Source organism: Cuculus canorus, chromosome 17 (genome assembly GCF_017976375.1).
Source record: "Cuculus canorus isolate bCucCan1 chromosome 17, bCucCan1.pri, whole genome shotgun sequence".
Taxonomy (NCBI): Eukaryota; Metazoa; Chordata; class Aves; order Cuculiformes; family Cuculidae; genus Cuculus; species Cuculus canorus.
Window position 1 is genome coordinate 2,927,332 of NC_071417.1, and position 14,145 is coordinate 2,941,476.

At 37.4% G+C, this 14,145-nt stretch overlaps 1 protein-coding gene across 6 annotated transcripts in view; it reads right to left on the reverse strand.

Moving 5' to 3' along the window:
* Positions 1–3,067: 3,067 nt before the first annotated feature.
* Positions 3,068–14,145, reverse strand: part of SFSWAP (splicing factor SWAP) — a 49,236-nt gene continuing 38,158 nt past the window's right edge. For 3 of the 6 annotated variants that reach the window (XM_054082135.1, XM_054082139.1, XM_054082138.1), the window contains exons 15-19: positions 11,487–11,642; positions 10,044–10,169; positions 6,394–6,564; positions 5,730–5,802; positions 3,068–3,478 (exon numbers count right to left, since the gene is read on the reverse strand). In XM_054082135.1, the coding sequence (XP_053938110.1) occupies positions 3,413–3,478; positions 5,730–5,802; positions 6,394–6,564; positions 10,044–10,169; positions 11,487–11,642 (592 nt within the window). In that variant the 3' untranslated portion in view covers positions 3,068–3,412. Of the gene's footprint in view, positions 3,479–5,729; positions 5,803–6,393; positions 6,565–10,043; positions 10,170–11,486; positions 11,768–14,145 lie in introns of those variants that run through there. The other 3 variants (XM_054082136.1, XM_054082137.1, XM_054082140.1) reach the window with 3 other exon arrangements.

Here is a 14,145-nt window from a genome sequence, read left to right on the forward strand (position 1 = left end):
AATGGTTCAAAACTTAAAATAAGTTAAGTACTCTTTTTGATATCAACAACCTCCACAGAGAAAAATCTGATACCTCTTGAACAGCTCCTACTGCCTGTCAGGGGAAACACCTTTTTCCCCCCTATGCCCTGTGAGAAGGTTACTCCACGTGAATAAAGTTCTGTCGTATAAACCACCAATTTTGTTATTTTTCTTTTCAAAACTATGATCTGGAACTCCTAAGACAGTGGGAAAAGATTGACTAGAATATTACAGACAGAAAGGCCCTTCCAAAGCAATTTGGAAAGCTAGCGTTAACATCCCAGGTCCTTCTGATTTGTTACATGCACGCAGAGGAGATAATTCATAGTACTTAGGAATTAGGGTTGCTCAGATTTGGCCCAATCTAGGGCTACAAAGATGATCAGAGGGCTGGAGCACCTCCCATATGAGCACAGCCTGAGAGAACTCGATGGGTTGGAACTCGATGATCTTTAAGGTCCCTTCCAACTCAAACTATTCTATGAAGTTTAAAGCAGTCACACATTATATTGTTTCTGCAAAACTGAGAAATTTGAAAATGAAAAACAGTTTCTGACAAACTCAGAGCTACCACTCAGAGCTACTACAGTGCTTTCCTCATGACTATTCAAAGCCTCCTTTCCTCCAGCTGAAGCTCTCCCAATTTCTTAACTCCTCCTCGTAGTAACCTCATGTATTTCCCAGGAGAAACAAGTCTCCGGCAATACAGCCGGGGACACAGGACCTCTTTAGCCTCGGTGGTGCGTGGCCACACTGGGAGGAATTGAGTACCTACAGTTCTTGTGGGTTGGAGACGGGGTAGAAGGCGCAGGTCGCTTCCTCACTTTTGCAAATCCCAGATCCGCTGCCCGTGGTCCCAGATGCTTACATGGGATCTTACAACTAGGTCCCCAGAGAGGTCTCTTCCAGAGGGAGCACAGAAAATCTGGACCTGGAAAACAGAAGTTTGAAAATTTTCCAGTTCAAAGTTCCTAAGACGCTTTCCCAAGACTGCTTACACGGTCTCCTGGTATACCAGACATTGGAAATTGTACCGACGGCATCATAAGCCCCACCTTGTATTTGCAAGCAGTTACAATGCAGCCAGTGCCTGTGAACACAGCGCTGAGTTCTAAATGTGAATTATTACAAAGGAATTATTGTGATAAAGCACCTGAAGACCCTTTAATGTGGTAAAAATGTCCATTCTGCTTGGAAAGAGAAAAAAGTAACACAATAAAAACACTACTGCTTTTTAAATTCTGCAGAATGCAACTACCCATAAGAGAGTGCTAAATGCAAACAAGCCTCAGTAAACAATAAAGAATGTATAAAAATGCTGTTTAATTTAAATTTTCCTGAAGCTAAACGCTCCGTCTCACTTCATACCACAAAAGGGAATAAGAAAAAAAAAAAGAATAAGAAAAAAAAAGAAAAATACTTTCTCATAGGGAGAGAAATATTTTAAGAAGTCATTAAAGCAACAACCTTCCTAAAGAGAACAAATCTGCAAAGCAGCAGCAAAATAAGCTGCCTACTCTATTTTATCAAAGACTTGGGCTTTCTTTCCGATTACACGACAAACCACTGGCACCCCAGTTGCCAATTATTTAACCATGGTGAGACTTTTAACTCCACTTATGAGGGAAAAATAAAGCAGCTGTGAATTTAACACCGCACAACAATCTACAACAGCTGCCTACGAAATTTACTTTGTCCTTTTTTATTTCTGTTTCTACTACTATTTCTACTATTTCTGTTTCTCCTCGATCAACACGTACAGAAAAAATACTACTCCTTTTGCACTTGTTGAAAATTATTTTTGTCCTGATCAAAACATTACAAATAAATGTGAAATATTTCGGTAAATGGTAGATAACACAATTCTACATTACCATTTTGATGGCTCCAAATTCACGTGCAGAATGAAATTCTCTCCATCAAACATCGCGCATTTATGTTCTTCATTGGAGTGTAAACTCTTCTAATTATTACTGGCCAAAAACTGAAAAGAAACTTGATTATTGTTTCAATTGATTATTGTTTCTGATGGTTTAAATATTGTTCTCTCATTCCAATTAAGCACCAGCCAGTGGCATAATCAACTACCATCTTGACCATCATGTCATTCAAAGCTTGAATTATATTGAATTTTTTTTGCCTTGCCTTGCTCTGAACAAAATGATTTTGCATTGAAGTTATAAATCTGTGTAGTTCTATATAGTTAACTTACCGACTAGTCTGTGAGCAAGCAGAAACTTCGCACAATCATTCCTCTAATACATCCCCAACCTCCATCTGTTCTCTACATAATAATTTGAGAAACTTAGGACACTGTAACCGAAATGTTATTGATTATAGATCACAATTTTTCAGGGGTTATTAAAAACCCTGAGCCCACTCTTTAAGGAATCGGATAACTGCCAGTAGAGGCACCTTTTGAATATACCAACTAATTACAAACCCCTAATAGCTAAAGCAGGCTTGGGGAAAAATTTACACATGCCTTTTAGTAGTCATTTAAAGAATAATTCAATTAAATAATAAACAAATGTGCAATTAATACTGAAGCCACAAGCTTTCTGAAAAGTAACTGGTATGTCAGAATAACCTAAGTTAGGGAGCATCTTTCTCAACTGTATGAAAGATGTTAAATCAGAAGAATGACGGGTTTCTGTGAAGTCTGTGTGTTGAACGTCCATAAAAATATATTCTCTTCTCTACAGCTAACTAGAGAGAACAAGGTGTGTTAAGCCAGGGGGGCTACTGACCCTTAGTTATTGACTTCAAAAGGTCAAGTCCTCAAATGGAGGTTCAGAGATCTTTCTAAATGACAGACAGAAAATCACGTCCGTTGTCCAAAACCTGTCTACTACTAACATGCAAGCAAAGAAGCATTCTTCTTAGATTTTATCTTCCTTCACGCAGAAAACAAAGTATTTCTCAGTTTTGGTCAGACAGGCTAGACAGCTGCTACTTTTAAGAGCAGAAAGTATTGCAGAAAGAGAAAATTCATTTGTAACAAAAGTCAACCACAAACAATTAAGGACTCCACAAAAACTCTAGCTAATGAAAGATGTTTCCTTCTTTATTATTGTGTAATACTTCTTTCACAGAAACAAGGTATTTACAAATATACATATATGGACTGCTGATCATAAAATGTTACTGAAGAATTAGTCAAAAAATCAATTTACAAAAACCAAAAACTTTCCAAAGATATTCTGGCTGAAAAAGTTTAATGAAAGTTCAAGGAGACACTTCTGTACAGAAAGATAGGTTTTAGCTCCTCGAGTTCTGGTAATATTAGACAAGTTGTGAACCAAGTGAGCTCAGCTGTACATTTGAGATGAGGCAGTTTTTTCATATTGTTCTTTTTCACACAATTTCTTGACGGTCAGTTCAACAGGTCTCAGGAGGCACTAGTTTGGATGTTTTTGGAAGCTGCAAGCATTGCTCTCACTTTGGCCATAAGATCCTGCAGGGAAAAAAAAAGGAAAACAATCAGACATCTGGGCTTTGAACAGAGCTAAAGCAAGCGATTGTGAAAACCTCCACTAAAGGGTTGGCTTCTGCTCCAGCTGCACAGACTACTAAGGCTCACAGTCACCAGATACCAAGAGCCCTTAGGCTACACGAGTGAGATAACTTGGGAGAAAGTTCCTGTAACAGCAACAGAAGGCAATTTTTACTACAATGCTACAAAGTGCTCTGCATAAATCTTTATAGCAATTCCTATACATCAAACCACAGAAATCATCTTAATTGAAATGGGAATAAACTATGACTGTACTTTCACAAAAAATGTAATTAACACACAGCGACTAACCACTGACGGGTTAAAAAAAATAAAGAAAAATGAAAAAAGAGAGAACTAGGAAGAAGAAAGTGCCAATATCTACTCTGTAACATAAAGCTTTTTTGTTTGCTCTGTACACCTGGACCAAAAATTTATAAAAGGAAATGAAATTGCATGCAAATGACTTTGGATAATAGAGGTGCAAAAAATGATCAAAAAATAAGAAGTATCAGTAATGAATTAAACTCACTTAAAACATTTCTTCACAAATGCAACATAAATGAATTAAAATCTTTAGTTCTTTTAAAGCATTTCTCATCTGAAGCTCAAAAAACACTTCAGAAAGGAATTCAGCATTGTTATTCCACTTTACAGAGGGAAGGATCAGAAAAAGAAAAGATATTCAATTGCTCAGGGTCAGCCAGCACATTGGTAGCAAAATCATCTTACTAATAATTAGGTAAATTACATTTCTTTGGGATCTTAAAGAAAAAAAGATGCTAAACTAATCTATGTTGGGAAATATCTTGCAGATTAACAGAAGTTTCATTACTCTTTTTCATGTTTTGGCAAAGAACTGTACTTCAACCTGAGTTGGAAGCCATTCATCAGAGGCCTTTTAAACCGTAATGGAAGTTGGTGGCGGGAGCTGGTAAACTCCTCTTACAGCTGCACTTCGAGCAAGCAGACTAACATTGAACTGGCAAATGCTATGCCACAAGCAATGCTGAACCCAAGGAATCTAGGAACAAACCACCTTTAAACCCCTGTACTTTTCAGACAAAGTGTGGGATGTTTACTCTGCTTTGAAGACCATGATGTAGTTAGTATCTCATTTCTCATGCCAGGTGTTTCCGTGTATTTGTTCGGTAGCCTAAGGAGTGCTATGGTGTTAACACTCCATTTTCTTTGTCTGGTGCTTATACTTGCTATTTCTTTTTCGGGTTTCTCATTGAAAGTGGATCAAAGAAGGTATGTAAGGTACTAGTCTACTAGTATTAATTCCTATCTATCGCTATTTCCCTAGTGGAACTAAACCTTGGAACAATATTCATTTATGGAAAGAATAATCTATCCATTGAAAAATGAGAATATAAAAAGCAACTCTGAATTTATATTGCAAATTTTCCAAAGTATACTTAAGAGCTTTTCTCCTCTAAACTTGGCATATTCAATTGAAAGAAAGTTAAATATGCATGAAGGCTCTAAGAGGATGTGTGAAATTAAAAATTTTGAAGAGTGGTATCATGCAGTAGCTTTTAAAAAAGAAGTGGAATTATTTTGACAGAGGCTGGGTATCTTAAATTGAAGCTGAATGCACTTAGAATATTGCACAGCATATAGAGGCACATACTTGATACGCCATGATTCTCAGTACACCTGAATATATCAATGAAATCGTAACACCAAGAGCTGAGAGACACAAAGAGCAACAAGAGTATGGTAAGCGAGTCAAGATACTGCTTAATGCAAACCCTACACTTACTTCACTTTTCAAGTGGACATTTTTGCTTTAGTGCCAACACTATGAACTCGGCCTTGCCAAGGTATTTCTCCTTCCTTCCTTCTTCCACAAAACTTGTTAAGAGCGCTACATGGTAAGATGGGGTCCCAGTAATACCCACTACTGGTAACAGCGGCATTATAGCATAACGTAGACTTCCACATCTTAACAGTGCATGCACTGCAGCGTAACGAATTGAGCTGGGGCTTTAGAGGCTTGATTAAACTTGAAAGGGGAGTAACTAGAGAAACAACAAAATTGTTTTTCTTGTAGCAAACAAACTAAGAATGACAATGAACAAATCTTTACATCACATGCAAAGCTCTAAATTGTACAAGGTAGTAACAGAAGACGACGGTTAAGATGGACACACTGTCCCTCCCTTAGCTTAATTAGGCGACATACTCTGAATTTCTTTATTTGTACCTGAGTGATTTTACTCTGCACTGAAGACACAATTGCTGAAGAGATTTGGCCATCTTTTTCCTGAGAAACTCCCCTAAAAAAGTAAAATTAGAATTAGAAAGTTATAGTAAACGCTTTAAAAATGCATTTCACCAACTGTGATGATTTGGGGGTTTATTGCACAAGTCTCTCATATGTTAGTAAACAGTTCTCTCATTCAACTAGAAGCCATGATAAGTCACAGTCAGAAGAGTCACTCGTACAACTGACAGAGAAATCTGAACAACAGCCAAGGAATATTTAACAGGACTCTCTTGTATTCTGTAGAAATAATTTAATTATGAATTGCGCACACACATTACAATTCAAACCCAGCACTCTACTAAAATTCTTCAGAGAATTATACTGTTTAGTAAGAGTTTCCACCTCCTAAATCAGAATTAGGCTGCAGAATTTTCTGCACCAATTTTACTGTAAGAGTATCTTGAGATGTTTACTCCAGCAGGCAACAGAGATTCAATGTCTTCAGACTGACACGCGTATTGCTGCCTTCCAAGTGCCTTCTGCTCTTAGTATGCACAACTTACACACAGACAGAGCATCTCACCATACAAGTTTGGTCAAAAGACACACTCGTAGTCCAGACACACCAGCACTGCAGTATTGCAGTAAAAGAGTGTATTACCTGGAGCGTTCCTGGCTGGATTCCCTACTCTCCACAGGAGAGACACTAGTTGAATGTACAGAATTTTTGTGTGTGGATGGTTTGCCTGGTGACGTGGATGGTGAAGGAGACCTGGCTCTGGACTTGGTACGTGATCTAGACCGCCTCTTCTTCTTCTTTTCATGGGGACTTCTGCAAGAAGGAAATATTTTATTGAAGAATATTTAAAGCAGTATTACACTAGATCAGTTGGAGTTACTTTTCACACTTCTAAAAGCTCTCTTCCACAGGATACTTCTCATACGCTCAGCAAGTATCAGAGTCTCACCTCAATACTGCACTCTATGGTTATGCAACATACTTTCTCAGAAACTCGTTTTAACATATTACATTAGGCAACTAATAGAACCTGAGATTCTTGCTTGGAATACCGCTCCATGGGTACACAGGAATTACTGGCCAGTATGAGACAGTCTGAAGGATGACAGTGAAAAGTCTTTCATTGGAGACGTGCAGAATAACTTTGCTAGAAGGAAGTTCCTTCCCAACAATACTGGATGCTTAGAATATGAGGACAAATATAAGTTCAGATCTCTTACAATTTTCCTAGCTCATAAATGAACAAGCCATGGAATCAAACTGATGCAAAAGACCTACAAAGCAAATCCATGATTTGGAAATTAGATACACAAATGTTTGTTTTGTCACTATGACAGCTGGAACAAAGGACTTAGGTGTACCTGATGTGTTCTGTATTGACAGGAAGAAAAAACAGGAGGGAGCCTCCTCATACACAGTATTAAGCTCAAAGAGAATTTGATTAGTAATAAACTAGAGAAGGAACTATCAAAATCTTTATACATGGTTAGGAATTCATGTCTGTATGATTTTTCATTCTGGTATTGGTATTACTGTAATTAAAATTACTAGAGTAATGCCTTAATTAGAGTCAGGCAACAGCACACTGCAGGCATCTCTCTAGCACGCCTTGCTAGAAGTCTATTCAGAAGAGTGGTGTTGAAGCTTCCAGAACATCAAGAAGTTGGTTCTTTATTTTGATTTTCATAGGAATTTGCTACTTTAAAAGAAGTTATACTATAGCATACTGAATTCCCGTATAAATATCACACACCTCTGATGCTTAGAAATTATCATACAGGTATCTGATTTTCATATAGAATTTGACATTTAAGACTTAAAGTTGAAAACCACTTTTCTTGCATAAATAAACATTCCGTGGCAGTACTGGCCTCTAATATTTTCATGACTATACAAAAACACATGTTAGAAAGTTGGCTATTCCTTGAACAGCTAATTATCTACCGTAATTGTGCAGTTTCTTAAAACATCATAATGTAATCAAGCTGTGAACACATTTCCTACTTAACTCTTGAAAGTCTCAGCAAACATTCGTCATGCAAGAGGAATATTCTACTGTAAGCTTTTGTGATGTTTTTCATCTCAGAGTATGAAGAACAAACATCAGAACACCTGAATGAATACACCTATCAATTTCCTGGTTTTAGAATAGTCCATTTGCCAAAAATAGGCTTATCTTAAAATATTTTTCTAGGTACACAAGATAGCATAAAAGAACTATGCTTATTCTCCATAGAAAGTTAATTCACTGCTGTCAGATTAGAACCCTAATTTACATTAGACTTCTTTTTAAAATTACTATGAAGGCAACAGAGGCACAGGATAAACAGAATTAAAAACAGCTGTTACATTTGTTCTGAAGTACACAGAACAAATCTACAAGCAGTGAGCCAGTAACTCCCAAACAAGACAAAGTAAAGCACAGTTCTTACATATTTTCTTCTGGAACTATGCCTAAAAATTTACAAGCAATGCTAGCTATTCAGCATTACAACTGACATCAGATTTATGCCACAATCAAGCTTAAACCATTGCACTAATTCTAATTTTCCATCCTCGGATAGTACTGGATTCTAAAGCTTGCCTACTTCTTAGAGTAACTATGATTAATGAAAACCACTCAGCTGACTGCTGCCATTTAAGACTGAAACCTACTCTCATCTATCTGGCAAAATATACATTACAAAATATACATTTTACATTAGAAAGCCAAAGTAAACTAAATAGCTTTTAACAGACCTTGAACCCGAATCTCGCTTCCCTTACACCACTGCAAAGAATCTACTCCATAACCGAAGAAGACAATTGGTCTATCACAACATCTACATTCTTACTTGAAAATTTAAAATGTCAGTCCTAACAGGGCTGAAACAGCAGGCTTTCTGCAATTAGAGCTGCAAATTATCCTCATCTATGTTTAACTACAACATTCTTTCTTCAGTCTATTTTTTTTGCGCTACAGCAGTCTTTTATTGCATACTGTTCCACTTTCCTGCTTGATGCCTAACCAAAGTTTACAATTTCCACCTATACAGACAATATCGCTTAAAGAAGAATCCAGTTCATTTCACAATTGTCATCATAATTTACCACTTGAAGTGGGATAACTCTAAAAATAATTTATAGCTTAAAGTGGTGAATGGTCAAGCAGCAGACAGATTAACAACCACTGCCTTAAAAATAGCACGGGGCCATCAAAAAATTCTTGTGGGTGTTTATAGGAAGAAAAAAATTATAAGCTTCAGTGTATTTTCTGCTTAACCAAATTTGCATGCTGTATTCCACAGAAGCCTCTATTATCTCGAGCTGATTAATGCGAAAAACTGAAGCAGCTGATGTATACTGATGAAGTTCTCAATTACACACACCACACATCAATTAATTAGAGGCTGTCAAGTGATGGAAAGTTATCTTAAGAAACAGTCGAAATTTTGTAATAATCATAAAGTTGAAAGTGATCTCTCTGCTTATTCCACGAAAGATATGGAGAAACAGTTTAAAGACAATCTTCACTGATGAGAAGAATTCTGCATGCTCAGTTTAGTAACTTCAGTGCGTTGGGTTTTGAGTACACTTTAAATGTACATATATCAGCACAAAAATTTTTACTTCCTTGCATGTTGAAGACACAACATGCCACAAAACATTAGAAACACAAAACATTTCAAAGGCACCTAGGCACACACCTTGCAGGTATTTTTCTTCTGCAACTGGTGAGCTGAAACAATGGTTGTTATGGCGCCATAACAGGTTCAAAGAGACTATATGCAAGATGCTCTCGGAAAATGCCCCCTCCTGATTCACATTTCACTCTGCCAGTAAAATAACTGCACAATGTAAAGTATATTGTCTGCTAAATTGGAGTTTCCCCTTATTTGTGCAGAGATGGTGATATGTCAAGCAATACCAGTAGGAATAACATAATACCAGTATATGGTCTTTGTGCAGAGGTCATACAGGTTGCACAAGCACAGCATGAGAAAATGACCCCAGAAGAAGGAAATACTGAAGTCCAAATAAAAACTCTTACAGCTAGGAGATGGGAGGCTATGAACTTTCACTGATTTGGTTGTATATTTTCTGTTCAAACATATCCAAAAAGAGACGCAAAGAGCAGCACTGCTATTATTTTTTTTCACGCTGCAGTAGTATTTGTCTATTAAAATGAAGCTTCAGAACATAAAATCCTGAAGTTCTACCTGGATAGTATACAACATATCAGACAACATTTAAAGCCTGCCAGGATATTATGATACCAGGACATAGCTTCCTCCAGGACCAGCTATACTTACTTGGAACGCGGGCGTTTCCTACTATTTCCAGGACTATTACTAATGCGATAAGCTGTCGGAACACTTCTTTCATCTCTCCGTCTTTCTGGTGTGTGAGCCCTTCTCCTCGGCGACCTTGATCGTGACCTGAACAGGAAAAAAACATCCAAAAGTTTGCTTCTTGCTACTTATTTCATTACTTTTAGTTCAGTGGAATTGTGCTGACACCAAATGCAAATACAACACCTTTCAAATGACTGTTTCATACCAACATGGGGTATTTAGTCTCCAAGACTTGTCAGCTCCATACAAATTTCTTACCCATCCAAGACATTTAGGATGCAGTTATCCACTGCTTTTCACTCCCAACGGGGAGGGGAGAAATGCAATTATTTTTTCACACTGTGTGATAATGTCAACTTCTATATTAGGAGCCAGCAAGGTTTTACTTTAGTCCAGTCACCTCTTGCGGCAACAGAGTTAACTAACATTGGTATGCAGAAGTCCAATTTGGCTCGAAGCCTGGGATTGTCAGGCCTGACCTTGTCTTCTCAAATTAGTGGTATGTTTTTAGAACTGCTGCATCACAAAGATAAGTGCAAATTTTTGTTTTCAGCGCATCTCCAACACTGACAAGTCCAGGAAATTTTGTCCCTGATGCTGCAGAATAATCCTAGCTCAGCCAATATTTTCACCTGTGCAAGTGACCAACAACCCACGATCGGCATTGTTTGGCACTAGCACTTCAACTTGAGATATTTTTCCTAGAAAAGTGAGAGAGAGAAAGAGACCAAGAGGGAAAAAAGAAAGCATGCCCAGTTAAGATCAGAGATCAACTTAAGAGCTTAAATCTTTTTCTCTATGATTTGAGATAACATGGATGTGCAAGTCAAACCTGAGTATTTCTTAAACAAAATAAACGGAATGAGAAAAGTCCCGAGAGATGGAAGGGAGGGGGAAGATGGAAAAGGGGGCAATTCAGGGGTCTAGCTTAGAAAAAGAAAAAACCAAACTTCCCAAATTTGCCCCAAATTCCTGATAGTAACAATTCAGTTTCTCAGTAAAATATGTAGTTCTAATAATTTTACTTCTATTTGCTTATTTATTTTAAAGCCTAGTTTATTTATTTACTAGAGGTATATCATTCCATGTATACCAAACGTTCATGTTCTTGAAAATACCCAATTTGCAGTGACTGAAAGACAAGTCTTTTGTGAAATCACTCATCTTCTGCAGACTCACACCATATATATAAAATATATACACATACACTCCTGAGCCATTTCTTCTACACCTCCAACAAAAGGGATCAACTGAAAATGAAAAAAAGTAATCACAACGGCAGTTAAGTGCTGCAAATTAACTGCTTTGTCAGTCAGAAATCTGATCTTTACCAGGCCATTCAGAAGGATTAAAAAAGGAAAAAAACCCAACAGATTAAAAAGTTTGAGGTCAGTCAGACACCTTGACGTTTTACCAGGATTTCCCTCAAAAGAGCTCCAGCAGTCAAATCTTTTCGTTGTCGAAGTTGCCTGATAATTTTCCCGCTCTGTTGCTGCTGCCATTGATGAGCTGCTCAGACTCCGCTCCATGCTCAGTGTCCCTGTGGATGCTGTGAGTCTGTGATACGGAGGCACACACTTCACATTCAGAATAAAATCTGCTAGTATTAACTAGAATCCTGAAAAGGCTCAGTCCCTTAACCAAAAGCTGAACTTTAGTCAAACATGCCTATATGGACCAGCCTAAAAAAGTCCAAACAATCAGAAAGAAAAAGGCATTAGCTTCATTTTCATGAACTGATGTTTGTGGTTCTACAACATTCTTCCAATCACCAAATGTTAAGCACTTTGGCCATTAGCTTCAAACTATTAAAAACAGCTTAACAGTTTTACTGCAATACATTAATTATTACTTTCATTAGACTGTCACTTCAAAACACGCTCTATTCCTTTAAAGTGAATACTAGCAGTGTTTGGTAGGGTCCCAGCAGTTCAAAGGGTTACGAAGCTTGGCATGCCTCCTTACTAAACCAGAATTAAAACTATGAGAATACAGACTGCCTCAGCAATAAGAATATCAGTTTGGAAGGAGAAAAAACCCAAAGCAACTTTTTTTTTTTTACAAAGAACAGCTACTTCCAAGTCTCTTTATATTTCTAACATTGAGGTAAAGAGTCTCACGCAAACACACACAGAGGTGTACTCTATCCAGGCTTGTGGATAATAAAAATATGCCACCACTAATTACTGTTAATAACTCATTAACTGGATAAATTATATGACTTAGTAGTACTCTATCACTAGACAGTATAAAGACAACCGATCAGCATCAAAGAGAAGTTGAGGCTTGCTGTCACCACCCTATTTCAAAATGAACATCCAGATTTCATCCACCCAAATCACCAAATATTTGGTACGCAAGTGCTTCTTCTTCCTCTCCTCTCCTCCAATACGCACACAAATCACACTTGCACGTACAAATGCTGCACTATCTTAGGCCATGTACTACAAAGATCGCTCGGTGGAAAACGGATTCAGATGAACATTGCCTTTACTTAGACCTCCTGCCCCCCAACCGCGACACCTAACGCTCGGCTGGAACTGCACAATGAGAACTCCAGTGACCGACAACCAACACCTCGTTAGGGAGCACCACTCGGGTACCTCTAACATCAGCCTTTTTAATGGAGCTTTGCACTGTTACAATAAAGACACTGATGAAGCATTTACTACAGATGACTGAAAGGTATGAAAGGCCGTTTGTTTTCCAAGACAAATTGAACAAACGTGTCCCATCTTTGACATTAGGTACTTACTTGTAATAACTAAATCACCCTTTGGGACCAACAGCTCCACAGCAAGCCATGCTGAAATACCTGACAGCACTTTTGGACGTGGTCTACTGTTTCCATCACTTTTGTTTAACTTTCATCTCTCACGTTGGTCTAGAATTAAAACTCTACGTTGCCAGGAGCTTTATGTGACTCATTTTGGTACAGAAATATTGGTCCAGAAAACAGCATGCTCTTTATACAGAGAACTGCTGTTAGCACACACCACGTGCCACAGTTAAGCCAATTATATCTGGGTTCCTTACACAGCTACAAGATTTAAACTAGTTCCTGGTTAAGCAAGGTTGGTTGTGCTACCCAGAAAAAAGAATATCCAAATCATGCTTTGAATCAACTTGATGTTATTTGAATAGCATTTTTCAATCTTAATATTGCTGAGGATGCATTAGAAAATATAAACAGAAAAGCAACAGTAGAAAAATTGTATCTTGCCACCAAAGACTATTTTTAAATAAAGCAGAGCCTCTAGATCTCTAACAACACAAAAATAAATCATAAACGAGTGACAGAAAATACTATACAGAGAGCTGTATGGTGAAGGTAATTTCTGGGATTTCTAAGCACAATATACATTTTGGGAAAAAAACCCAAACCCAAATAACAAGACACCAAAAACCAGGAGCTTGAAGAGTAGAATGAACAAACAGCAAAGAAAGTTACTGCCAATTCCTATGTTTATCTCCACTTCCCTCACCTTGTTACCTATTAACTTGTAAGTTATATCCTAACAGTGATTTTTTAACTTTACTTTTTGAAACAACTTAGACCATTAAATAGTAACTTCTTAAAGTGTTTTTAAACAGCAGTTCAACTAATGTCTATATGGAAACCTCACACAACCTAAGGTGTTAAGACTGTTCCCAAGTACAGGCCATGTGCTGAGTAGTCATTATTACCATGTAACAAATTGCAATTCACTATCACCTGAACGCAATATAGTCTAATGAAAAATTACAAAGTAAGTACAGCTCCTCTTCTGGCTATCACAAGTCAAACAGAATAGTTGAAATAGCTTCAAATCAAACATAATTATTTTCACTGTGCAGTTACTTCAAAGCTAATGAGCTACTCTCTAAGACAGTCAGGAATGTTTATTTATTAAGAAAAAATATTGTTTGTTATTCTAAAGTATTTGATTAACAGGAACTGGAGTGGTCATTACTACAGAAAAGGAAAATTCCAGCTTTTTTTCAGCGCATTCTTGAAGTAAAATAAAGCATCAATAATCACTATATAGTGAAATTTGTGGGTTAGAAAATACATCTTGAT